Source organism: Mesoplodon mirus (genome assembly GCF_964341445.2).
Source record: "Mesoplodon mirus genome assembly, chromosome: 17".
NCBI lineage: Eukaryota > Metazoa > Chordata > Mammalia > Artiodactyla > Ziphiidae > Mesoplodon > Mesoplodon mirus.
In genome coordinates this window covers 11,093,729-11,121,726 of record NC_138993.1, presented here as the reverse complement: position 1 = coordinate 11,121,726, position 27,998 = coordinate 11,093,729, and the positions used below count along the sequence as shown (strand labels likewise).

At 38.4% G+C, this 27,998-nt stretch overlaps 1 protein-coding gene across 4 annotated transcripts in view; it reads right to left on the bottom strand.

Moving 5' to 3' along the window:
• The window catches only part of NBEA (neurobeachin), a 612,123-nt gene extending 588,551 nt beyond the window's left edge, over positions 1–23,572 (bottom strand). For all 4 annotated transcript variants that reach the window (XM_082602053.1, XM_082602054.1, XM_082602055.1 and 1 more), the window contains exon 1: positions 22,633–23,572. In XM_082602053.1, coding sequence (XP_082458179.1) covers positions 22,633–22,929 — 297 coding nt within the window. In that variant the 5' untranslated portion in view covers positions 22,930–23,572. The remainder of the gene's footprint in view (positions 1–22,632) is intronic.
• Positions 23,573–27,998: the final 4,426 nt, after the last annotated feature.

Below are 27,998 nucleotides of genomic sequence, written 5' to 3'. Positions count from 1 at the left end.
CACTGAACAGGCTGCCCTCTGTGACCAATCCTATTGTTTCAGGATAGAACGACCACAACTACTGAAAGAATATGAGAACACCAGTCTATCTAATCAGATCAACTTAGATGGAATGAACATTTTGCTTTGCTCATGTCTCTTTCTTGCCAAAATGTCTTGCTCCATGTTGCCCAAAGTCCTTAGCTACAAATTCACAAACTCTCGCTTTTCTCAACTGTTAAATGGGGATAGAAATGCCTCTGTCATGGAGTTATTGTATTAATTGAGAATACTATATTTCCTTTATTCTAAGGAATATTTTTCATTTTAACATTTCTGAAATCAACATATAACTCGTAACTGATGTGTACATTTAATGTAGTTGTGTTTCTTCTTCCCCCACCAAGAGCTGTTATTATATCAGAAACAGTCAACAGCCTAGCAGCACAGCTAACAAAAACTTACAATTACTATTATTATTATTATTATTATTTTTTTTTTTTTTTGCGGTACGCGGGCCTCTCACTGTTGTGGCCTCTCCCATGGCGGAGCACAGGCTCCGGACGCGCAGGCTCAGCGGCCATGGCTCACGGGCCCAGCCGCTCCGCGGCATGTGGGATCTTCCCAGACCGGGGCGTGAACCCGTGTCCCCTGCATCGGCAGGCAGACTCTCAACCACTGCGCCACCAGGGAAGCCCAGATGATCCTGGTTTGTTTTGGAAACGGCTGCATTATACAACTTTTCTTTATACACTTATATACAAATATATACGTGTCTAATGCATTATTTTTATTTCTCCTCTGCCTACACTTTGTTGTCTAGAGACCTTGACTTTGCCAACTGCAGTTTTGCCAACCACATTACATTTCAAGAATGTGACTCCTGAGGGTGTTGGGAAACTGATGTATTTACAAGGTGCTAATAGAGCACAAACATGGAAATGCTTAACTGTCTCAAAACTCTCTTTGTGTTAGAGAAGGATCAATAGTAGAGACAGAAGCTTAAGCTAAGTCCAAAAGGACAGGCAGGAATTTGCCAGAAGGAAAGCGCACTCCTAGAAAGACGTTACTACTTTATAATGTGCTGACTTAAAGTTCCAGAGCTGGAATGCCATTACTCCACCCTGTCTACTCAGCAAATCCCTGCTCCCCTTGGAAGCCAATTTCAAGAGAATCCTCCACCTTGAAGTCTTTCCTGACTCCTGCAAATAGTTCATTACTTCCTCCACTGTGATACTGTACTCTAATACATACTTTTACTCACGGTCACAAGAGGAAGAAAAAGGCAGAGCCAGAATCTGAATTCAGATTAGTCATTCCACAAAAGCCTGATCACATAATTTAGTATTTTTTTTTCTAATTTACACAGTGGTCTCTGTTTCTAGAATTTGAAATCCTTAAAGAAAAGAATCATCTTTCCAATCTCACTCTCTCCCCAGGTTTGATCATACTATCCCTAGGTATGGGCACTTCAGCTCCTAACAATTACCTAGAAATAAAAGTATGTTTAAATTAACCTCCCTCTCATCTCCATCAAGTATGATTATTATTGCTATTATTAAAGGAGAATGAAGATCTCAATTTTCTACAAACACTGCAGCAGATATAAAACTGTAATTAGCTGAGGAAAAAAGTAAAAACTGCTTGGACTTAAAGTGACACCAGTAAACATGTAATACCTTTGAATACATATACGAAGGCATATGAGAATACAAATACAAGGGAGACAAGAAGGAAGAAGTAGAAGAAAGGAAAAAGATAAAATATTTCAAAGTAAGGAGTTTGCATAATGGAAAGTATTAAGTCAGTAACTTCTCTGCTGCCTAGGCTTCCATATCTGAAAACAAGATAATCTTCGAAATCTTACCAAGATAAGCATTAGCATTGCAGAATTCTAGTATTCTACTATTCAATTCAGAGTCTTATTTAAAATATGGCACTCCTGATAATTAATACTGAAATTAGCAATCTAAATACAATAGGGGACTCTTATTCGATAAAACAAGTAAATCTTCACAAAGTATATATATTCTGCTCTCTATATAAAGGTAAGGTTAGTTCTCAATTTTTTTTCTCTTTTATTTAATCAGTTATACATATACATATGTTCCCATATCCCCTCCCTTTTGTGTCTCCCTCCCACCCTCCCTATCCCACCCCTCCAGGCGGTCACAAAGCACCGAGCTAATCTCCCTGTGCTATACGGCTTCTTCCCACTAGCTATTTACCTTACGTTTGGTAGTGTATATATGTCCATGCCGCTCTTTCACTTTGTCACAGCTTACCCTTCCCCCTCCCCATATCCTCAAGTCCATTCTCTAGTAGGTCTGTGTCTTTATTCCTGTCTTACCCCTATGTTCTTCATGACATTTTTTTTCTTAAATTCCATATATATGTGTCAGCATACAGTATTTGTCTTTCTCTTTCTGACTTACTTCACTCTGTATGACAGACTCTAGGTCCATCCACCTCATTACAAATAGCTCAATTTCATTTCTTTTTATGGCTGAGTAATATTCCACTGTATATATGTGCCACATCTTCTTTATCCATTCATCCGATGATGGACACTTAGGTTGTTTCCATCTCCGGGCTATTGAACATTTTGGTACATGACTCTTTTTGAATTATGGTTTTCTCAGGGTATATGCCCAGTAGTGGGATTGCTGGGTCATATGGTAGTTCTATTTGTAGTTTTTTAAGGAACCTCCATACCGTTCTCCATAGTGGCTGTACCAATTCACATTCCCACCAGCAGTGCAAGAGTGTTCCCTTTTTTCCACACCCTCTCCAGCATTTATTGTTTCTAGATTTTTTGATGATGGCCATTCTGACTGGTGTGAAATGATGTCTCATTGTAGTTTTGATTTGCATTTCTCTAATGATTAAAGATGTTGAGCATTCTTTCATGTGTTTCTTGGCAGTCTGTATATCTTCTGTGGAGAAATGTCTATTTAGGTCTTCTGCCCATTTTTGGATTGGGTTGTTTGTTTTTTTGTTATTGAGCTGCATGAGCTGCTTATAAATTTTGGAGATTAATCCTTTGTCAGTTCCTTCATTTGCAAATATTTTCTCCCATTCTGAGGGTTGTCTTTTGGTCTTGTTTATGGTTTCCTTTGCTGTGCAAAAGCTTTGAAGTTTCATTAGGTCCCATGTGTTTTTGTCTTTATTTCCATTTCTCTAGGAGGTGGGTCCAAAAGGATCTTCTTGTGATTTATGTCATAGAGTGTTCTGCCTACGTTTTCCTCTAAGAGTTTGATAGTGTCTGGCCTTACATTTAGGTCTTTAATCCATTTTGAGCTTATTTTTGTGTATGGTGTTAGGGAGTGATCTAATCTCATACTTTTACATGTCCCTGTCCAGTTTTCCCAGCACCACTTATTGAAGAGACTGTCCTTTCTCCACTGTACATTCCTGCCTCCTTTATCAAAGATAAGTTGACCATATGTGCGTGGGTTTATCTCTGGGCTTTCTATCCTGTTCCATTGATCTATCTTTCTGTTTTTATGCCAGTACCATACTGCCTTGATTACTGTAGCTTTGTAGTATAGTCTGAAGTCAGGGAGCCTGATTCCTCCAGCTCCATTTTTCGTTCTCAAGATTGCTTAGGCTATTCGGGGTCTTTTGTGTTTCCATACAAATTGTGAAATTTTTTGTTCTAGTTCTGTGAAAAATGCCAGTGGTAGTTTGATAGGGATTGCATTGAATCTGTAGATTGCTTTGGGTAGTAGAGTCATTTTCACAATGTTGATTCTTCCAATCCAAGAACATGGTATATCTCTCCATCTATTTGTATCATCTTTAATTTCTTTCATCAGTGTCTTATAATTTTCTGCATACAGGTCTTTTGTCTCCTTAGCTAGGTTTATTCCTAGATATTTTATTCTTTTTGTTGCAATGGTAAATGGGAGTGTTTCCTTGATTTCACTTTCAGATTTTTCATCATCAGTATATAGGAATGCCAGAGATTTCTGTGCATTAATTTTGTATCCTGCTACTTTACCAAATTCATTGATTAGCTCTAGTAGTTTTCTGGTAGCATCTTTAGGATTCTCTATGTATAGTATCATGTCATCTGCAAACAGTGACAGCTTTACTTCTTCTTTTCTGATTTGGATTCCTTTTATTTCCTTTTCTTATCTGATTGCTGTGGCTAAAACTTCCAAAACTATGTTGAATAAGAGTGGTGAGAGTGGGCAACCTTGTCTTGTTCCTGATCTTAGTGGAAATGGTTTCAGTTTTTCACCATTGAGGACGATGCTGGCTGTGGGTTTGTCATATATGGCCTTTATTATGTTGAGGAAAGTTCCCTCTATGTCTACTTTCTGCAGGGTTTTTATCATAAATGGGTGTTGAATTTTGTTGAAAGCTTTCTCTGCATCTATTGAGATGATCATATGGTTTTTCTCCTTCAATTTGTTAATATGGTGTATCACGTTGATTGATTTGCATATATTGAAGAATCCTTGCATTCCTGGAAGAAACCCCACTTGATCATGGTGTATGATCCTTTTAATGTGCTGTTGGATTCTGTTTGCCAGTATTTTGTTGAGGATTTTTGCATCTATGTTCATCAGTGATATTGGCCTGTAGTTTTCTTTCTTTGTGACATCCTTGTCTGGTTTTGGTATCAAGGTGATGGTGGCCTCGTAGAATGAGTTTGGGAGTGTTCCCCCCTTTGCTATATTTTGGAAGAGTTTCAGAAGGATAGGTGTTAGCTCTTCTCTAAATGTTTGATAGAATTCGCCTGTGAAGCCATCTGGTCCTGGGCTTTTGTTTGTTGGAAGATTTTTAATCACAGTTTCAATTTCAGTGCTTGTGATTGGTCTGTTCATATTTTCTATTTCTTCCTGATTCAGTCTTGGCAGGTTGTGCATTTCTAAGAATTTGTCCATTTCTTCCAGGTTGCCCATTTTATTGGCATAGAGTTCCTTGTAGTAATCTCTCATGATCTTTTGTATTTCTGCAGTGTCAGTTGTTACTTCTCTTTTTTCATTTCTAATTCTATTGATTTGAGTCTTCTCCCTTTAGTTCTTGATGAGTCTGGCTAATGGTTTATCAATTTTGTTTATCTTCTCAAAGAACCAGCTTTTAGTTTTATTGATCTTTGCTATCATTTCCTTCATTTCTTTTTCATTTATTTCTGATCTGATTTTTATGATTTCTTTCCTTCTGCTAACTTTGGGATGTTTTTGTTCTTCTTTCTTTAACTGCTTTATGTGCAAGGTTAGGTTGTTTATTCGAGATGTTTTTTGCTTCTTAAGGTGAGATTGTATTGCTATAAATTTCCCTCTTAGAACTGCTTTTGCTGCATCCCATAGGTTTTGGGTCGTCGTGTCTCCATTGTCATTTCTTTCTAGGTATTTTTTAATTTCCTCTTTGATTTCTTCAGTGATCACTTCCTTATTAAGTAGTGTATTGTTTACCCTCCATGTGTTTGTATTTTTTTTACAGCTCTTTTCCTGTAATTGATATCTAGTCTCATAGCATTGTGGTCAGAAAAGATACTTGATACAATTTCAATTTTCTTAAATTTACCAAGGCTTGATTTGTGACCCAAGATATGATCTATCTTGGAGAATGTTCCATGAGCACTTGAGAAAAATGTGTATTCTGTTGTTTTTGGATGGAATGTCCTATAAATATCAACTAAGTCCATCTTGTTTAATGTATCATTTAAAGCTTGTGTTTCCTTATTTATTTTCATTTTGGATGATCTGTCCATTGGTGAAAGTGGGGTGTTAAAGTCCCCTACTATGATTGTGTTACTGTCGATTTCTCGTTTTATGGCTGTTAGTATTTGCCTTATGTATTGAGGTGCTCCTATGTTGGGTGCATAAATATTTACAATTGTTATATCTTCTTCTTGGATCGATCCCTTGATCATTATGTAGTGTCCTTCTTTGTCTCTTATAGCAGTCTTTAAAGTCTATTTTGTCTGATATGAGAATTGCTACTCCAGCTTTCTTTTGGTTTCCATTTTCATGGAATATCTTTTTCCACCCCCTTACTTTCAGTCTGTATGTGTCTCTAGGTCTGAAGTGGGTCTCTTGTAGACAGCAAATATATGGGTCTTGTTTTTGTATCCATTCAGCCAGTCTGTGTCTTTTGGTGGGAGCATTTAGTCCATTTACATTTAAGGTAATTATCGATATGTATGTTCCTATTCCCATTTTCTTAATTGTTTTGGGTTTGTTATTGTAGGTCTTTTCCTTCTGTTGTGTTTCCTGCCTAGAGAAGTTCCTTTAGCATTTGTTGTAAAGCTGGTTTGGTGGTGCTGAACTCTCTCAGCTTTTGCTTGTCTGTAAATGTTTTAATTTCTCCATCAAATCTGAATGAGATCCTTGCTGGGTAGAGTAATCTTGGTTGCAGGTTTTTCTCCTTCATCACTTTAATTATGTCCTGCCACTCCCTTCTGGCTTGTAGAGTTTCTGCTGAGAGATCAGCTGTTAACCTGATGGGGATTCCCTTGTGTGTTATTTGTTGTTTTTCCCTTGCTGCTTTTAATATGATTTCTTTGTGTTTACTTTTTGACAGTTTGATTATTATGTGTCTTGGTGTATTTCTCCTTGGATTTATTCTGTATGGGACTCTCTGTGCCTCCTGGACTTCATTAACTATTTCCTTTCCCATATTAGGGAAGTTTTCAACTATAATCTCTTCAAATATTTTCTCAGTCCCTTTCTTTTTCTCTTCTTCTTCTGGAACCCCTATAATTCGAATGTTGGTGCGTTTAATGTTGTCCCAGAGGTCTCTGAGACTGTCCTCTGTTCTTTTCATTCTTTTTTCTTTATTTTGCTCTGCATCAGTTATTCCACTATTTTATCTTCCACCTCACTTATCTGTTCTTCTGCCTCAGTTATTCTGCTATTGATCCCATCTAGAGTATTTTTCATTTCATTTATCGTGTTTTTAATCGATGCTTGATTCATCTTTAGTTCTTCTAGGTCCTTGTTAACTGTTTCTTGCATTTTGTCTATTCTGTTTCCAAGATTTTGGATCTTGGAAATATAATCTTGGATCATCTTTACTATCATTATTCTGAATTCTTTTTCAGATAGACTGCCTATTACCTCTTCATTTGTCAGGTCTGGTGGGTTTTTATCTTACTCCTTCTCCTGCTGTGTGTTTTTCTGTCTTCTCATTTTGCTTATGTTACTGTGTTTGGGGTCTCCTTTTTGCAGGCTGCAGGTTCGTAGTTCCTGTTGTTTTTGGTGTCTGTCCCCAGTGGCTAAGGTTGGTTTAGTGGGTTGTGTAGGCTTCCGGATGGAGGGGACTAGTGCCTGTGTTCTGGTGGATGAGGCTGGATCTTGTCTTTCTGGTGGGCAGGTCCACGTCTGGTGGTGTGTTTTGGGGTGTCTGCGGACTTTTTATGATTTTAGGCAGCCTCTCTGCTAATGGGTGGCATTGTGTTCCTGTCTTGCTAGTTGTTTGGCATAGGGTGTCCAGTACTGTAGCTTGCTGGTCGTTGAGTGAAGCTGGGTGCTGGTGTTGAGATGGAGATCTCTGGAAGATTTTCGCCGTTTGATATTATGTGGAGCTGGGAGGTCTCTTGTGGACCAGTCTCTTGAAGTTGGCTCTCCCACCTCAGAGGCACAGCACTGACTCCTGGCTCCTCAATTTGGGATGATTTGTTGTCTATTCATGTATTCCACAGATGCAGGGTACATCAAGTTGATTGTGGAGCTTTAATCCACTGCTTCTGAGGCTGCTGGGAGAGATTTCCCTTTCTCTTCTTTGTTCTCACAGCTCCTGGGTCTCAGCTTTGGATTGGCCCTGCCTCTGCGTGTAGGTCCCCAGAGGGCGTCTGTTCTTCGCTCAGACAGGACAGGGTTAAAGGAGCAGCTGCTTCGGGGACTCTGGCTCACTCAGGCCCTCAATTTCCGGTTTTGGTAAATAGGGCATACATGCATTTCCAGAAAGTGTATTTTCATATAAAATTTTTAACAGTTAACTCACAAAAAGCAGTTGTTTATTCCATTAAGAAACCATCTAGCAAATTTTATAAGCAAAACATGTTAGAAATAACAGCACTTCATCCAACTCCTACAAAACAACTACATTTTATTCTATTTCTTTAACTCTGTAGCAATGCTTACAATTTGCCTTCCAAAGTATCTGCTGACAATAAAATGCATTTTAATTTGTTGCAATATTGATTTCCATGAATTATTTAGGCAACTTTTACTAGGGCAGGGAGAACACGGTTTTCCCTAGTGATATGTGGTTTTTAAATTGTTGCCATTAAGTCAATGCACTAGTTAGGATGAGGTTTACTTACACTTAACAGGAAAACCCACAATATGAGTGGCTCAAACAATATAAAGATTATGTATACATGTGTCTGTAAGTGTAAGTATATACAGTATATGAATATGCAGTATATATACGCATATATACACATGTATGAGCAGATATATTAAAAGAAAAGAGAGCATGCTAGAATATCTATTAGTTTCTTTCTATACTTACAATGGTTCATCTACTTTTGAGACGTCCCCTACAAATCAGTGCTGGCCAATAAAAATATAATGCAAGCCATATTATGTAATTTAAAATGTTCTATTAGCCACATTAAAAGAAAAATATAAAGGAATTAATTTATATTTCATTTAACCCAACATATCTAAAATATGATTTCAGCATGTAATAAATTTTTTTAAATTACTAACGTGATAGTTTTCTATACCAGCTCTTCAAAATCAAGTGCACATTTTATGCTTATGGAACATTTCAAGTGCTCACTAGCCACATGTGGCTAGTAGCTACTCTGTGACTGCACAGCTCTAGACAGATCTAGCCATCTTCCAAAACTCAATTCAAATATCACCACTTTTATGAAGCCCTCCCTTGACTCCCTTGGTACATTTCTCCCCTCAATGTTGCCCACTATTCCTTAATTTATTTCTATCATAGAATTCACACATTTCATTGCCTGTATTTTTGACTCCCTGCAGTACTATAAATTCCAGGGCAGGGATTGTGTCTTGATCATTGTATCCTCAGTGTTTAGCATCACCCATGGTGTGAGGATTCTAAAAATATCTGTGGAATAAAATGGTTATGTGGTCAGATGTGGCATTAGGATGAAAATAAGTATATATATTCAGACCCAACAAATCAGTATTTAAATAGTGGAGGGGGCAAGGGGAAGGAGGAAGAAGAAGTAACCATGAACAAAAGAACTAGAAAACCTGCAAATTAAATATAGTGACAATTAGACAATTAGAAAGTGACAATTAAGTCAACTGTAAAATTACATAATTCAGTAACAGTGCATATTAAACATTCATAGCTGACTATCATTATATAAAGCAAAACTTTCTAGTTTTTCTTCAAGAATAAACTACTTTAATAGAGTCCCTCTTTAACAACTAATAACATGTGCCACAAATATGATACATCTAATTATTAAATGTTATTCTCATAAACTACCTCTCCATTAATATATACCTTTATTCCTTTTACATACAAATATAACAAGTTTGGGCTCTAAGATACAGAATGCATTATCATATTGATCCAAAACCCCAAGCACTCTTTCACTAGAAGTGAAATCTCTGTTGTAAATGTCTATATGCCATATTTTCTAAGCAGGTCATCTTTAATTTATTTCAGAGTTTGGCAGCATAATTTTTCAATGTAATTGGGTGCAGCTGTCATTCTGAATGACAGTTTGTCATGCAGTAACTAAAATACATTAGTTTACCTTTCAGAGTGTAGATCACTAATCAGGTTAAACGTTATTTCTAGAATAAAAATAGCCCAACATAATTAATGAAAAAAAATCAGCAAATCTGACTAAAATCTATTTGTTCAACATACTTTCGATAAAAGTACCTAAATGAGTATTTTCACAAAGAAAAATGCTTCTTCACAGCTACTCCACCCACCCCTAAAATAAGTCAGTCAGTCATCCTAAAAACTAATCCTTTTTATCCTAAAGCCCAGGATGAAAAAATGTTAATGGTTCAAAACAACTCCAAGACCACTCAGGCAAGCTGGCTGAACTGTGACCAATTAGTGTAGTCAGTCCTTGTGTGGTACTAATGAGACCAAAAAAATGGGTTACATTTCCATTTGAATCTAAACTTAGTATAGTCAATGGCTAAAAGACTGCAATTACAATCCCACCCAGTTAGGGCCTGCTGTCTGCCGGGGGATGACTTCAACAATAACAGCAATGAAACAAGCATGTGAACAGATTAACACCCAGAAGAAAGAAAAAACACAAAATTGACGCCTTAGCATATTTTATTCATAGGAACAGATACTCCAAAGAAACTACAGCGTGAAAAGTCACACTTTAAAGATGAATCATTAAATCTCAACTTTTATAAATCATGAAAGTAAATATACTATTTTATAAATAGTTGCTGCACTATCACATATAATATTATTTGACCTAGCGTCTAACATTTTTTTCTGGAACATTCTTTGAAATTTTGTAATGCTGCTAATTGAAAAACTATAATTTGATTTGCAGAAAGGAAAAACCACTGTCCTTTAGGGGGTGGGAGGGAACAGGATTTCCTTACAGAGGAAGAAGCTGAACAAAACAGTACTAATACTAGACCAGTTAAGAGAAAAAAGTCTTCTTAATGGTGATCTTGATACTGAACTGCATCAGGCCCACCTGAATTTCCTTCTAGACTTTAGAAAACCATTAACTCTACTTTGATAAAATGTTACACTGTTAAGAATTCTGATTTTATAAGGCTGAAAAAATTAAAAATAACTTTCAACACCCTTAGTTCATTTCCTTTCATCTCTTCCTCCACCTTTACTCTTATTCATGAACCACAAATACCTGCACAAACAGAACTCCTCAAATAACTCAATGAATACATTTTATCACCTAATACATTTTATCACCTCCCCTGTGCTTGAAGGACCTTAAAAAAAAGGAAGCCAATGGACACTCATGGAATGAAAAAAAAAAAGATGGGGGTGGGATTTCTACAAGAAGAAATAAAGCTAACCTGATTGTGGTTTGTAGTTAACGTTAGTGGACACAGCCATGGAAAGACTCCCTCATGACCCGTGTCCCTCTGTGTGGAAAAGTTTTCCACTCCTGCCCTTTATATGCTGGGAAATAGTTACTTGTTCTTCAAGATCCAATCCAAAGTCACTTAACCAATGATACCTTCCCAGACTCCTCCAAGCAAAGGTAGTGGAACCATTAATGTCTCCATAGCATTTTGTTTAAATCTTTGTAATATCACTTTTTGACAATGGAATTTGTCTGATTTTTCTTCTTTTTCCTGTACTGAACCTCAAGTTACTGAAGGTAGGGACCATTTAATTCCTTTTTATATTCCCAATGAGTATCTTGACTCTGGCAATAGAACACTAGGTTAGGATTACTCAGTAATTTATTTAATCATCACTTTAAGTGTTCTGAGTGTGCCTGAGTTAAAAGAAAGAAAAAAAAAGGTATGCTTCTCCATGAGAGTTATGACCCCAAATGGGGTCATATGAGGCAAAGTGGAACTCCAGGCACCAAGATAAAGTGAAAAAAAAAAAACAAAAAAAAACAAAAAAAAACACTGGACTAAGAGGGAATCTAGGTGATAATTCGAATTCTGTGAAAACCTGAAGGATCTTAACCCAACTGGTTCTTCCCTCACCTTTGCAAGTGATAAGAGTCAGGCTATTCACCAGATCTGAAGACCCTATGACTCCTTATACACATATATACAAACACATCAAAATATCTCTATCCACCCCCTTCCTCTAAAAAATAAAAACTGAAATGTTAAAGCAAGAGGCAAACACAGAAATTAAAAGAACCAGGATAGCCTGGGAAGACAAGATTGGTAACTAAGCCAGAAGTGACAAAAACAAGCAAAATATACAAAATGTGGGAAAAAAATCCTCTTTCAAAACAAGTTCACTAAGCAGCACAAAATTCTAGATTCTATGTTAAGTACTCAGGATACCAAGATGAATAAGACAACATTCTGATCTCAAGGGATTCAGAGTCTCTCGGGTAGTCTGACAAGTAAACAAATAATTAAAATAGGACAAGGCAATCTGAACTATGTACAAAGTGTTATGGGAGAGCACAGAAATGGGAGGAAGAGCTATTAGGGGGAGATCAGAGAAGGCATCACTTAAGTGGGGGACAACAGCTGATTCTTGAAACATGAACAGGAGTTCTTTAGACAGAAAAAGGAAGACATGATAACTTGAAAAATGCAATGATTATTCAGCAAGTAACAGTCAAGACAGCATAATAAAAGAAAATTCTTCCACTGATGACTCATATCTCATAAGCTTTAAAACTAATTTAAATACTTAATTTAAATTTGAGGACTTTTAAAGGGTAATCAAGTTATAGAAAATAAATACAAATCAAGTACAATAATTTTATGACATTTTATAATAAAATATTGCTGATATAATTAGAGCTGAAAATACGTCTCCTCTTTTAAAATACCAGACTTAGTTTAACCTAGAAAGACAATGACTATTTTTATTTCATTGAAGATTTTATATTGCAGGTCAAGATGATAAGATAAGATAATGCATAGTGTATGCTTAACACAGCGCTTGGCATGTAAAGATTAAAGAGCAACAAACCCAGGAACAGAACATCTAGCTTTGAGTCTACTTTCTGCTTTGCAACCTTGGACAAGCCCCTTAATTTCAGCCGTGGTTTACTTATTATATTAAAGTAGACCCACATTTATTTCAAAGGGGCTGGTAGAGGATCTTAAAAACATAAGGTATGCTATCAACCCCAATTCTATAAATGCCAATTCCTTCCCCACATGTGAAGTTTTTGAAAAACATTGGAAATACTCATATACCATCTTTAAATCAGCTGCAAGTTACTTCTTTCTGAAAATGGAAGTAGTTGCTAAGGAGAAATATATCTAGACAGTTAACACTTCCATAAAATTTTCTGTTAAACAATGTTTGCTCTACTTCAGTGAACTGAAAGGAGAATCACAGTTATTGGCAATTATATCACCTAGACTCTAGTTAACTCATTTGTTCTATCCAAGCAAACATGGTATACGTGGTGGTGCATCTGATTAACACTAAAACATAACAAATCTACTTTTTCTATATAAAATAAATATGTCAATGCATACTATTTTTTTCTTGTTCAGAGTAATATCTAAAATATCCACACTTTGCCTAGTGAAAAGGTATACAAATGAAAGCTAGTTACCATTTATAATACTGTATCACCATTCCCCAAAACTCAAAAATTAATACTTCACAACATAGGCCGTTAGATCATTTTGTGTACAAATCCATCAAACTGTCCTACATTCATTTTTATTTCCTGTGATCAGCAAGTCCTGAGTCCTCTATGGGCAGCATTCTCTACCACAGAATCAGCTCACTGATGCTGGCTGGACCCTCCCTTTCCAGCATCGTCTCTTCATATAATGCAAGCCTTTGGGATAATTTCTAAGCAGCTACATTTTGTTCAATAATGGAGAAGATTATAGCCTTTGAATCTGAAGGCCTGAGTCCTAGCTCTGGTACTTAATACCTGGATAACTTTGTCTAATACTTCACATTTCCTGCAGTCTTAGTTTCCACATATGTAGAGAAGGAATGGCATCTGAAAAGGGAGTTATTCTGAGGATTAGTTAACACAGCACAATTTTGCAAGTACACTGGAAACAGTTAAGAGCTATTAAAATATACACTAATATAATTTTCTAAAACAACTGATCACAAAATAGTTTTCAGTCCAACTTGCCTCTTACGTTTGTAACTCAAGTAGTTTTCTAAATATTTAAGCTAATACTCCAAGAGGGAGGTATTATTTACCCAGGATCACCCTTCATGGCCTAGTATACATCCACATGTGAAATTCAGCCACATCAGGGAAGGAAGAGACAGAAGGAATTCTAGGCAAAGGAAGCTGTGCCACCTCACGCCTGTGTGTTCCCCAATTTCCCATTAGGAAAAACTACCCCAGGCACTGTTAAAGACTATGCGGGATTCAAAACAGACCCCCTATGTTTCATTAGAAGGTGGACACCTGAGATTCCTTCTCTGACAGGTTCACCAGCTCAGGTAGTCCAAACTAAAACAGAACTCAGTTTTAGTTAGATCATTATTTTCTTTCTATGATCATATGGTCATCAGGCTCAAGATAAGAATAAAAATAACAATAGTAAATACTATATAAAGTTAGCTTTGTACCAAGCACTTTACATATCTTAATTCATTTAATCTGTACAACCTTATGAGGTAACTCCTTTACACATAAGGAAACTGAGGCACATAAAGTGTGAATGGCTGTATAATATTTCATAACATAGATATAAAATTACATAAACTTTTCCTAATGTGAACATGTAGGTTATTGCTAATTTTTTATATCATTAAACTACATTTAACCCTCATACTTGTCCACAGGTAATTTTTCCTTAGCCTAAAGAACTAAGGATTAATGACAAGAACCTCTTTAAACTTCTTGACTCATATTGGGAAAATGTCATTCAGAACAGCTGTACCATTTTACATGCCGAACAACGTCATTTAAGATTATTTTAGCGTGCTGATAAAACACTGGTAATTTTCCTTTTAATCATTTCTTTTTCAGGGTATCTCACTATTACCTTATGTTCTTATTTAGTGAAGATGAATTTTCATAATAATTAGCAATGTCTCTTTCTTCTTTCTTGAAATGCATCAAGTCCTTTGCCAAATTATTTTTCTTATGATTTGTCCTATGGCACTTAATACCTAAAGCTTTTTTTATAATTTTAATTCTAAATATTAGTTAGGAATCACTGGAGTGCAACAAATAGAAACCTGATTCAAACTGGCTTAAGCAAAACAAGAAATGTATTAGCTTAATGCACTGAAAAGCCTGGCAGTATAAGTGACTTGAAAGGCTCCAAAGATGTCATCAGTAATCTCTTGGTTCTTGGTGCCTCTGTGATGGCTCTATCCTCAAGCATACTCTGCCTTCATGGTAGCAGAGTGACAGTCAAATCTAGACTTACATTCTAACATCTTAGCAACTCCAGTGATGAGTATCTTTTTCTTTCTCCAGCAGAATGAAAGGAGTTATCAAGCTTTCGCAGATGTACAGGTAGATATTTAACCAATATCTGTTACTGATGGGCCAAGTACAGTTTCTATTCCTGGTCCAGGAAAGCAGAAAGGAGTCCAGGGAAACCCCACACCATATAAACCAAGAATCAAGAAGAGATGACTCCTCAATCAAAAAATTCAGAACTGTTAACAGCAGAAGGAATGGATGCTATGCAGCCAAAACCAAAAGAAATCTACAACATTCTAGCCCTGGGCTACCCAGCAACCTTATACATTCACTTCTTTCCATATATATAACTTCTTAAATATCCATGTTTAACAACGTTACTATCTTAACCAAAACAGAAAATGCACTCATCACTTCACCATGGGTCTGGGAGGCAGGGAGGAAAACAAAGACAATGACAAGTTACTGGATCCAGCTACAAGTCTGAAATCTTTGTGCTATTAGTATTATTCTTGGTCAGTTCCAAACATGCATTTTTTCGTGGTACCTCATAATCTGACAATATATATCTATGTAATAAATTTAACTATCCCCCGTTAATCAATATACAATAGCAAAAGAAAAAATAAATAGTAATAATGCCCACTTAGAAGAGTGGAGAAGATAAATATGGAGGAAATAATCAAGATGACTGTCAGCTGACCCATGAGCTGGATCTGGGCAATCAGAGGCTCCTCACCCCCTCCCTTGTCCTTAGAATATAGACTCTGCCTACTGTTCCCACAGTGGGAACACTTCCAAGGAATAGCCTTGAGAGCAAGGTGTTGTTGAAACCATCTGGATGGTATATGTGACTGAACTTAGTTAAGGCCTCTGTAGTTTAACTTTTAAGATTCTGGCAGGCAGGTGTAGAGACCACTCATCTTGCGGCTGCCCAAGACAAGCCTCATAAGCTCCCCTGCTTGATAAACCTGCCAGCTACCAATCTGGAGTGGTCTGCCTCTTTTCTTCAGTCTCTCCTTGCCTTCTGTGCATGGGGACCAGTTTGCAAATCAACAGTAAACAAACCATGGTCACTAATTCAAACCACAGTCCATATACTACTGGTCAGAGTAGCAAGAATTGACTGTTACGGGAATGGAGTCTCTTGGTCAACCAATCTGGATGCACTTATTACCACTATCTCAGAAGACCTCACTTGTCCATTATCCTCTATGGCCTCAGATTTTCCTTCTAGCAGCTGTACTGCTTTAGCAACCCACTTCCTCTTACTGAGGCTTAGAATTGCCTTAGAAGTAAAAAGAACACAGGTCTTTGTTTACCAGGCTTGAGGTTGCCCTGGAAATAGTTCCCCTAAAAGCTCAGTAAGCTTTTGGTCAATTTATTTCGGTCAATTGGTTGAACTAGTAACCAAAGCCAGAGATCTTTGTCAAGATACCAATCTACCTTTTAAATTTCATAACAATATTCAGTCTCATAGCAATAGGCCTTCACATTACTCATCCCTTAAAACCCTCTGCTTAATGATTTCCCTTGAAGCAATGTGAAATAATAAGCTGGATGAGGAGGCACAGCTATTCTATCACTGGTTCCCTGGTTGCATCCTCTTTTAAAACTCTTTAGTAACTGGATTGTTACTTTGGTCAGGAGGTTGGGAGTATAAGCATGAGGTGTTTGAGAGAAGCTTGTAAAACAGAACTTTACCTGGCTTTAAACTCCTGCCTTTCCTTTTACCAATTTTAGCATAGGGTAAAAAACAAAAAAACAAAAAAAAAACAAAAAACACACACACAAAAAATTGGGCTTTCCAATCCTCAAGGTTCTTGATTTTCTGATTCTCTTGTATGGCAGCTACAGGCAGAAAAGGCCTCTCTTACTTGGAAGGACAATATTTTCTCCCCTCTGTGCTCTCAAGCATTCCAGCTGGACCAAAGCAAACTCCTTTCTTATAAGGCAAGAAGTGGACAACACACTAGAGGATCCCTAAAGTTCCAGCTTTAGTAGCTCCATGGGCAAAGACAACCCAGGTGACAATCGAAACAGCTGTTCCATAATTCCTTTTAAGGAACTGCTAGGGGAAAGCAGTCCTCACTGCCTTGCACTCCATTTCAACATTCAAGGTCTGCTCCTACAATACCCCACTTCCAGTTACTAATGTCTATGCTAGTAAGAATTCCTTCTATTTACAAGTGACAGAAACCCAATTTAAACTGACTTAAAGCTAATAACAATAATAAACTCTGAAAGAGAGAATTTAATGGTTAGAAGATAATCACCACAGACACAGAGAACTCCAAGTGTTCAAGCAGAATCAAGAATATATTTATCTCTCTTGGTTTCACACTCGGTCAAATTCTAATACAGGTACCTACAGCTATAGGATGAGTCTACCAGCTCAACATCCCCAACAAAAAGAGTTCCCAAGTCCTGTGACTCACCCTGTGGCTCCCCTCAGGTTAACTGCTCATCCCTGAACCAATCATGGTGATTCTGGACATGTCTGGGTTATACACCAGCCCACCTAAACCCATCTGAACCAGCTGAACTAAGATTGGAGGATGAGGGGTTCAGTAAAGGAAAATTGAGATACTATTACCAAAAAGGGGAAATGTATGCAAGACAGACAGAAACAAGAAATGCCCATTATTCCTAGTAACATGACAACTGACTACAATTTTTTTAAATTTCTATTCAATGCCATATATATTATTCTTTGTTTAAAATAATGTGATCTTAGTTACATGTATATATACTTGACATACATATATTGAAAAATAATTACCAGATTCTTATTCCAAGATGTCAGTTCAAAATATTTACATATATAGTAATGCTTACATAGAGAACATCATACATATTCAACAAATATTTCTAATTATAAGAATAGGCAATACATTAACTTTACATGAGTCTAATTTATTTCAAGATCTTGGGTCTGGACCCTACTGTTGAACAGAATTTCAGAAACTTGTCCTCTACTGCCTAATAATGGTGTCCTGCATACTCAAAATGCACTTAACTTATCCAGGAGCCAGAAATACAAAAAATAAATATACATAATGTAGGCTTTTGCTCTCACAGAGTTCACAGCATAGGAGTGGAAACATGTATAAATAACTAAATACTATACACAATACTAGAGAATGATAGGTATATCTTTGTATAAGGAGATATGCTGACATTGCACAAAATATCAGAAGTACAAGCAATAAATGAAAAATCTATGAAACTAACTGATGTAAAATAATATTAAAGTAAATAGTCAAAAATGTGGATGATTGAATTGTATAATACTGCTACTTCGGTGATCCAAAATGGGAGCTGATTTCGCTGGAACCAATGAATTTCTTGACACTGTGTTTGAAAAATGTATAGCAAAAGATGAGGGAACCTTGAGATACATTTAATTAACCACATAGTATTTGCAAAAACTGACTAGCAATATAAAAAATACTTATTTAAAATTAATATAACTTGATAACAGACTCGTTATAGAATATATGCTGCTTAATGTCATTATATGACTAAATTAATACTTTTGAGGAAAACCTCAGAACTCCTTAAGATATTGAAACTTCCAATATTTACATATGCACTCAATTTAATTTTCAATACCTGATAACAAGAATAAAATATAATTCAAATTAATATGAAAAGACTTACATGTCGACCTAAATTAAAATGTAGAAAATTATCTTTTAACATAAATAAATGTGGTTTTATTAATATTAAGGACTTCATGATTCAAAAATGCAACCACATATTTTTAGAGTAAATTTAGTTCAAAAACACATCTTTTGTTTGTGAAATTAAAAATATCTTGAAAATATAATTTTAAAGATATTTATATCAAGCTGCAAGTGAAAAAAACTCTAAGGAAGAAAAGTTACTGTCACATTCAAGTACAGAAGAATAACTTTCAAATTTCCTTTGAACAATAATACCATGATCCATACGTCAAGAGAAGAGAGGCACTTAGCCCACAAAGTCCCCTCAAAGTATCTTGTTATGCTTTTAATACAATATACAGTATGCCACTTAGAACATAAAAAAATAAAATTATCAGAGGAAATATTTTCTACAGCTAAAGATACACTAATATATTGCACAATTTGTGAAAAAATAACTATAAATTAAATGCTATAGATTTATACTACCTAAGAGAGCTATTCAAAAAAGTCCTACTGTCAATTCTTTAAGTAAATATTAATCCTTTATTTTAGCTTTTCTAAAAATAAGTTTATATTAAAATCTGTGATAAGAAGACACGTTCATGTTATAAACAAAGAACATATTATGTATACATAGAATTTACTTCAAGGAAGGAAAAACTTTATATAAACATATGTTAAGTGTGTTTACAAACAAAGCAATGGATTAAGTAGTATGCCTGTTCTATAACTGAAACAACAAACAAAGTTCCTTTTCTACAGTTAAATGCTCTTATACTGCCACATTAAATAATACCTCCCAAAGCCAAAATTTGTTGATCATCAGTTTTTTTCCATCGGTAAAGCTACAATGCAAAATCCTTGACAATACACCCTCACTGTAACCTATTTACAAACTAACTTACTCATCTTCCTGATCTTGTCCACCTTGTATTTGAATGTTTCAAGTCAACTATAATATCATTGTACAAATACGTTCATCTACAATGGAAATTACTCATTTTATTTCTCATTCCATGGTGATTCTTCAACAAACTCCCACAATCCACCTAATAGTGGAAATGGACCTCTACATTTGGCAAAAGAAAAAAGCCCCAAAATTACAACCATGGCTGTGTTAAAGGAGTCCTATATTTTAATGCATACTTCAACTTTACTCTGCAAAACTTTTAATTCTTTGGGCAAGGCATGTGAGAAACCTAACAACCAAGTATCAGTATTCTCATCATATAAAGAAAAACAACGTACAGGAAAAAAAGGAAAAAAAAATATTCTGACAAAGGTGACTGAGACAGGGTTTTGTTTAAGGTAGAAACCGTTTTGTTTTGAAGTTTCATTAGTTCTCCTTCCTTTCTTTTCTGTCATAGAAATCACTGTGATAAATATTTCACTATTCCACCTACTTTTTAATTTAATGTTTTAAATTAAGACTGAAAACTGAAAAAACTCATTTTAGAGATTAATATTAGAGGCTTCCAACCTTTAGCAAGTCACTGAGTGCCTTAAATGGATTTTACTGATTTACTCATTAAATAAATAGAATTAAGTTTTGATAATTATTTTTTAAATGCCTATGATCTCCAAATATTTTCCCAATCAACTTAAATTTTCACATGACATTTTCATCATGAGTATATTGGAAAGATAAAGCACTAAACCTACCATTCAAGAAAAACTACACTGCAAATGACTAATGTGTATTCCACAATCAATATAATTAACAACTTAATAGTAAATAGCTCCTTTTGTCATTCTTTTCCCCAAAAGTTTCCATGTAAAGATCAATTGTACTCTTTAAATACGTACAAAGAAATTTTAAACCTAACTTTCTTTATGCCAAAAATAAAAATGTCTTTGTAACGCAGTTACAATGTCTTAAATGGATGTGGGGATATACCATGTCAGTATTACCTTATTTCTGATTACTCTAATTAAGCTTAACAGTAAAGTTAATCTTTAAAATAATGTTTGCATATTGAGACTTCATGCCAGATTTTCACTGCACTGAAGAGAATTAAATTTCTTTTTTACCTCAAAAGAAATATTTCACTTCCTTTCTTAACCTACTGTATATCTATAGAACCCCATCTGTTAAGAACTGATCCAGCATACATTGCTACTGCTGCAGAGTCCAAACTGGTTACACATTCAAATCAGTTTCCAGCTTGTGGGAGCCTCTATTGCCTCTTATCACGTTAAAATGTATTAAGTAAGCATACAAATACTTATTAAAAATAACCTAATATCACACCACCTAAGGTAAAAATGGTATTGGAAATCTGGAAAACTGTAAAAAAAAAAAAAAAACTTTAAATGTTTCCTTTTAAATTTACATAAATACAGTACCTGATAACCTACTAACATATTTTGAGATTTCATCTCGTTAAAAAAAAAAAAAAGGGCAAGTACTGACCTCCTATTTGCATCTGGTTATAATTAAAACACCCAAGAACACAATATTTCTATTAGTATCTCGAAAAGAATTTGGTTATACCAACGCAGTGACAGTCCCCCAAACTTACAGACTTTTTGTGATTTGTTTGATAGGTACACAGAAGTACAAAGAGGTGTTTGGTATTTAAACAGGAATAAATATAACAAAGAAAAGTCAAATATTCTCTTATCTTTGACGTGACACCCCAGCAAAACAAACAAACAAACAAAAAACAGCTTTAACTCTTCTGTGAATTTAAGAGGTACATAAACCAAAGACATTATCTAATCCCTGTCCCTGTCTCAGGGCACCACTGCTGTAGCTGCAGCTTTCTTTCAGTTTTCCAATAGATCAAATAAAAATAATTGCTTAGCTGAAAATTCTGACTGCATAGGTGTGATAAAATCTCCCTGCAAGCAAATTTTTATATTCCTGTGACTCCACACCAAATACAATAGCCAACTGATTGCTCCTGATTTAAGCTTGCCTTCCAAAACCCAACCTTACAGTTTGTCAAAGACTAGGTATTGCAGAGAAAACTGTTTAAAAAGCTTTGCTGCAGCAAAAACTGCACTTACAAGGCATTAAAACATGAATTAATCTTAAATGAACTAGTGCTATTATCCGAAATCTATGATTCTCCCCTCTTTATTTCTTCCCCATGTCTTCCCCTGACATCTCAAACGCTTCTTAGCCTCTCCGTAGACAGATATCGCAAAACATTAAGTCATACACAGTTCTGCAGTAACTCTTTCTTATCCCGAAGGAAACCAAAACCTAGGGTTGAATTTAACACCCTTCCTCTAATCTTTATCCACATGCCATGCTCTCTGAAGGCAACCATAGAAATCAACCTGTATGATTTGGTGTCCTCACATTTTAACATCTCATGTGCACAAAAAATGACTTAAGAGGTCAGCATATTCAGGGCAATATTACAAAGGAAGGAAGGCTACCTAAAAAGAGATTGGGGTGGGGGGAGGGGGAGATACAGCCACAACATTCTCCAACATAGCCTCGTAATATATTTAAAGGCAGATGCAAAACTGCATCATTTTTCCTCCTCAATGGAAAACATCACCTCCCAGCTGCTCAAGTTGGACTTAATGTGCTTCTCGCATTTCAGCAGCGCCGGGGAATTTAGGCTCCAGGGGCAAGGCTTCCATCCTCAGAGAGCCACACCACGGACAATTAAGAGTGTCGGAGAAAGAACCTCAGAGAAAAGGAGGCCTTCCGCTCCCCCTAACTAAACTCTCAAGTCAACCCAAAACCTGCACGGCAAGGAACAATTGACGACTCATAGTCATGAGAAGTGATAATAAGCGGTGTTAAGTTGGGCTCTGCGCTCAGGTGGCAGGAGAGGACCGGAGGAGAGCAGGGAGGTGGCGTGGTTTGGGCAGCGCGCAGGCAGGTCACCCGCTAAGCAATACCCGCCGGACGATCTGGGCTCGCAGGGACGCGCTGCGTGTGTGACCAGGGGGGTGGTGGAGGGGTGGGAGCCAGCGTCTGGGGAGGGAGGCCATGGGGGCTGGGAGGCAGATGGCGAGCACGCCTTTTTCCCTTACCAGGTTGAGCACCGTCTCCACGATGTCCCTGTTGCTGACCTCTCCGACCTGTATGAGTCCAATCAACACTGCGAATTTCATCCGGATGTTGCGGATCGGCACCGAAGGGTTAATCATCCCCGCGGGCAGCACCACCGAGCCGGAGCCGGAGCCGGACGCCCCTCTCAGCTCCCCCATCCCGCTGCCGCCGCCACCACTGCTGCCCCCGCCGCCGCCTCCGCCTCCGGCCCCGACGGCGATGAGCCCCACGGGTTGAGGCTCGAGCCCCGGGCCCGGGCCCGGCTTCTCGCTCGCCATTTGCCCCCCTCCTGAGGAGAAGGAAAGAGCCGCGGCGCTGCCTCCGCCGGTACCGTTATACCTGCCTCGGCCCCCGCCCCCCGGCCGTCGCCTCGGAGCCCCAGCATCCACCAGCGCCGCGGCGCCGGGCCCGCTCCCCGCGTGCGCCTCAGCCCGGCCCTTTCCGGCGCCCTCCCCGGCGGAGGCGGAGGGTTATTCTCAGGCTTATTCCCGGCGGTGGCGGCGCCGCTAACCGCTGCCCGGCGAGCGGCAGTGCCCGCCCAGCAGCTGTGCCGCTGGGGCCGCCGCTGCCTCCTCTCGCTCCCCCTCCCGGTCCGTCCGGCCCGGCCCGCCCCCCGCGGAGATGCTGCCGCCGCTCCGAAAAGCCCTGAGGCGCGAGCAGCTGGCCGCGGCGCTGGCCGGTGCTGAAGCTCAGGCTGTGGCCGATGCTCCTAACGCCGCTGCCGCCACCGCTACGGGCGCTACTGTTGTTGTGAAGCCCCGACGCCGCCGCTCACTCCGCCATGTTGCCGCCCCCTGCCTGCGGTACCGGCCACTGCGCCTGCGCAGAGCCTCCGGGGGGCGGAACCCTCGTGCACCCCCTCTTTTGCCCTGCCCTCCTTCTCCTTCCACCCACCCAGCCCGACACCCCTCGTCCCTCCCCCAACCACCCTGAACGGATAGACAGGTGAGCAGGTGCATGGGGACCGCTGCCAGACACTGGGACGAGCTGGCAGAGGCGGGGCGGGTGGTGGCTTCCTCACAGTTTTTCCCTGGAGGGTGGATTCTCCCTGCGGGGAAGGACACAGAGTGTGTGTCTCGCCTTCGCTGCCACCTCCTTAATTCCCTCAATATCCTCTTGCTAGGAGGAGGTTCATCATCTTCGTCGTCGCATCCAGCAGCTGCTACTGCCAGTGCCAGGTGCCTTGTAAGGTAGGGGATTGGCAAACGGCCTCTTTCTGCCCCTCTTCGCCCTTCCCTCACTCCAGCCCGCCGGGCCCCCCTGGAATTTCCCAGTGAAAAAGTGGCTGGCAAAGCAGAAGCGAACGCACTGTGCGGAATGATCCTGCATTGTCGGGGGAAGGATACAGATGGAGTATAAGGGCTCTTTTTCTGCAGCCGTGAAAGAGGCTGACACCTGCACACACAGGCACGACTTAAAATAGAACTTGTCAAACAGTGATCCACTCTGGATGGAGCTCTGAACAACAAACAGTTCTCGAACTCACCTCCCAGACTAAAAAGGCTGCGCTGTGGCACACTGTGGGGTAGTAGTTTGGTGGGATACACAAATGCCACATTTTAAAAATCAGTAACCATTCTCAGGTATGATGCCAGTTAATAATGCCCCCCTTTTTCTTAGGCATGTACAGTTCAGAGGATTTGGGAATTATCTTAAAATATGGGTAATTCTCTGCCAGCCTAGATCTGTGGTAAAAGTAGATTTCTGTGTCTTCACATATATAGAATGAAAATATTGCTTTTAGTTAAAAAAATTAAAATGTATACAGCAGTCTTGCTGCTCGTGTTGAATTAAAACTATATAGGCATGACTGCTGTTTTCCTCGAAATGAAGAATGTAATTTTCTTTAATATATCATGAGGTATACCCTTTTCAATAAAGATATGTTGGAAGACACCAGAACTGTTAGGTATCTTGAGGTATATTCAAGTCATTTTGTCATCTCAAATGAAAACAGTCAATATACAAATCTGTCATAATCTGGTTTGTTATTACTCATATTTAATTGGATTGGCTAGTCAAGTTAACTCCCAGGATACTGGAACACATTAAAATTCTAAAGTACCACAGGTCATGTATAACAAAATTCCTCAAGACCAGTGCTTAGGATTAGTTCCTGGTTGTGTGTGTTTGTTTAAACTTGTGCTGAAGTAATTGAATTATTAAAATAGTTAAGGAAAATTTTCTGGGGCTTCCCTGGTGGCGCAGTGGTCGAGAGTCCGCCTGCCGATGCAGGGGACACGGGTTCGTGACCCGGTCCGGGAAGATCCCACATGCCGCGGAGCGGCTGGGCCCGTGAGCCATGGCCGCTGAGCCTGCGCGTCCGGAGCCTGTGCTCCGCAACGGGAGAGGCCACAGCAGTGAGAGGCCCACGTATCGCAAAAAAAAAAAAAAAAAAAATTCTGAAAGCAGTGGTGATTGGTGTATCCATTTAAATTAAATACCAAGTGAATTATAAAATGTTAGAAAGATTAAAAATGTATGGGAAATTTATGACACCTCTAAGCCTTAATAGTGTGACTTAGATATGCTGTCACTGAAAAATCCTGTGACATTTATCCACCTATAGCATTTTATCTGTCCCAAGTGAATAGCATCTACTCTTGCGAGCACTATTTTCATTTGCAAGTTTAAAATGATACATCTGTCTTACATATGTAAATCCAGGTTGAAAGGTCATCACACTAGCTTCTTTTCACCCCACTGTTCATATATATGGCAGCAGGTTCTACCTTTTGCTACTTTTAGGCTTTAAAAAGTGTTCTCCAGTTCCCTGTCAGCTCCTCGAAGTTGCTGGTACTATGCAAAGTACACAGTCTTTTGAATCACACTCACAACTTACTACCTGTGCAATCTCCTCAAGTTATTGAACTCAATCTTCTGATTCACTAACAGGGATTAGAATATCTGTCCCATAAGGAAGTGAGAATTCAATGAAATAATTTCAACTCAGCAGCCAGTATGTAGTAAATATGTCCTTGTACCCTTAGGATACAGGAACAGTCTGTGTTGAATGACCTGTAAACACATGTAGGAACAATTATAACCACCTACGAGGCTTTATAATTGCACAGTTACATGTTTTCAATACTGCCCCCCCCAAAGCATAAACTTTTAAAAATTCAAGCAGGTCTGTTTCATTTTAGTCTACAAACCTTCTTTTCTTACAAATGTACCAGTAACTTAGCATTTGCATTAACAATATTTTGAAATGAAAGATAGCTATATAATGAGAGGCTACCTATAATGTTCATTTTTAAATCTCCAGATTAAAAAATATATCTTATGTGGCATATGTCAGTTTTGTATAGATTCTTGCTTTAATAGATGCATACCCATACTTCCAAAGGATAGTCCTTCAAAGATAAGAAGCCCCTGAATCTGAGTTTCAAGAGGCAACATTGGGTAATGGTTGAGAACACAGGCTCCAGACTCAGTGGAAGCTGGGTTTGGATTCCAGTTCCACCACCCACTTATCTGTGTGATCTGGGGCAAATGAATTCTCTTCAAAGCCTTATTTTAGCCATCCCAAAGTAGAGATTCATAGGATTAAAGGATGAAAGGACCTAATACATTTAAGGTACTTAACATAGTAGCAAGTGTAGATAATTAATGTTTTCCTTCATTGGCTGTGGGAAAAGACAAAGCTGTAAGTATTTTTGTGGTTTCAGCACCTAACATGTCTGGCTTATAACTTACATTTAATAAAGGTGTTTTAAAAATGAATGAATGAATGGGAATTCCCTGGCCCAGTGGTTAGGACTCGGTGCATTCACTGCCGTGGGCCCGGGTTCAATCCCTGGTCAGGGAACTAATATCCTGCAAGCCCTGCAACCAAAAAAAAAAAAAAGGAATGAAGACAGCAGTTGTCCAGGCTAAATGTTCCCATTCCCTTCACCTGTCCTTTAAAGAGCAAGTTTCTTGCTTTCCTCTAACCTTTATCTGAGCAGGGTACTCCAAATCCTAGGTAGGTTTAGACAATATAAAATAGAGGGAAACTCTTACCTGAACCTCCATCTTTAGAAACAGATTTCCTGTTAATGTATCCCCAAGTCAAATTAGTTTGCTTTGGTTTGGTTCTGGGTTTTCCAGCAACATGACACCAGTGATTCATGTTTCGCATGTAGTAGGTTCTCAAACAATTTTGGTTCCATTACCCTCTCACCTTTAAACTATTGTGGGGCTTCCCTGGTGGCGCAGTGGTTGGGAGTCCGCCTGCCGATGCAGGGGACACGGGTTCGTGGCCCGGTCCGGGAGGATCCCACATGCCGCAGAGCAGCTGGGCCCATGAGCCTGCGCGTCTGAAGCCTGTGCTCCACAACGGGAGAGGCCACAGCAGTGAGAGGCCCGTGTACCAGAAAAAAAAAAAAAAATTATTGTGAACTGAAACACCAAGGTTCTGTTTTGTTGTTGTTTTGTTTTGTTTCTAGACACGCTGCTCCTAGGCAACAGCACATATCCAATCTGTAGCTTTACAAGTAGATTTGGAGATATAAAGTGCAGAATTGTACATATCTATTGTAGATTTAATTTAATTTTTATTTTATTTAAATTTTCTATTTAATTTTCTCTTTAAATTTAATCTGCTAGGAGTTTCTTAATCCTGATTATATCATGCAAAAACTTTGTCTTCTTATTATTACCTTATTATCTGCAAATTTGAGAACAATCCTTCTATATCTTCATCCAAATTTTTTTTTTTTTTTTTTTTTTTTTGCGGTACGCAGGCCTCTCACTGCTATGGCCTCTCCCGTTGCAGAACACAGGCTCCAGACGTGCAGGCTCAGCGGCCATGGCTCACGGGCCCAGCTGCTCCGTGGCATGTGGGATTTTCCCAGACCGGGGCACGAACCCGTGTCCCCTGCATCGGCAGGCGGACTCTCAACCACTGCACCACCAGGGAAGCCCCAAATATTTTATTGAATAGGATAAAAACAGCTCTGTAGTTCCTAGAAACATTCTGATTGAAATCAATTCACATTTTTTAGACTGTGGGTCCCAACTCATTAGTGAGTCATGAAATAGATTTAGTAGGTTACAACCAGCAGTTTTTTTTTAACGAAATATAATAGAAAAATATAGAATGGAAAACATCACAGCACATCCATTTTTTTAGTTATGTGCATGCACATGCACATACACAGGCACACATACATATGTACATGTACGCTTGCCAGATAATATGAAAAATCTATTTCTCGCTGCAAGTCATTGTCCAAAAGTTTGAAAACCACTGATTTAAGCACCTGTTTGGTGGCTAGTAAAGTCTGGATACACTCTGTCTCTGTATCTGAGCAAAATTAAAGTAAAAGTACATAGATGTGAATTGTTATCAATTTTTTGGACA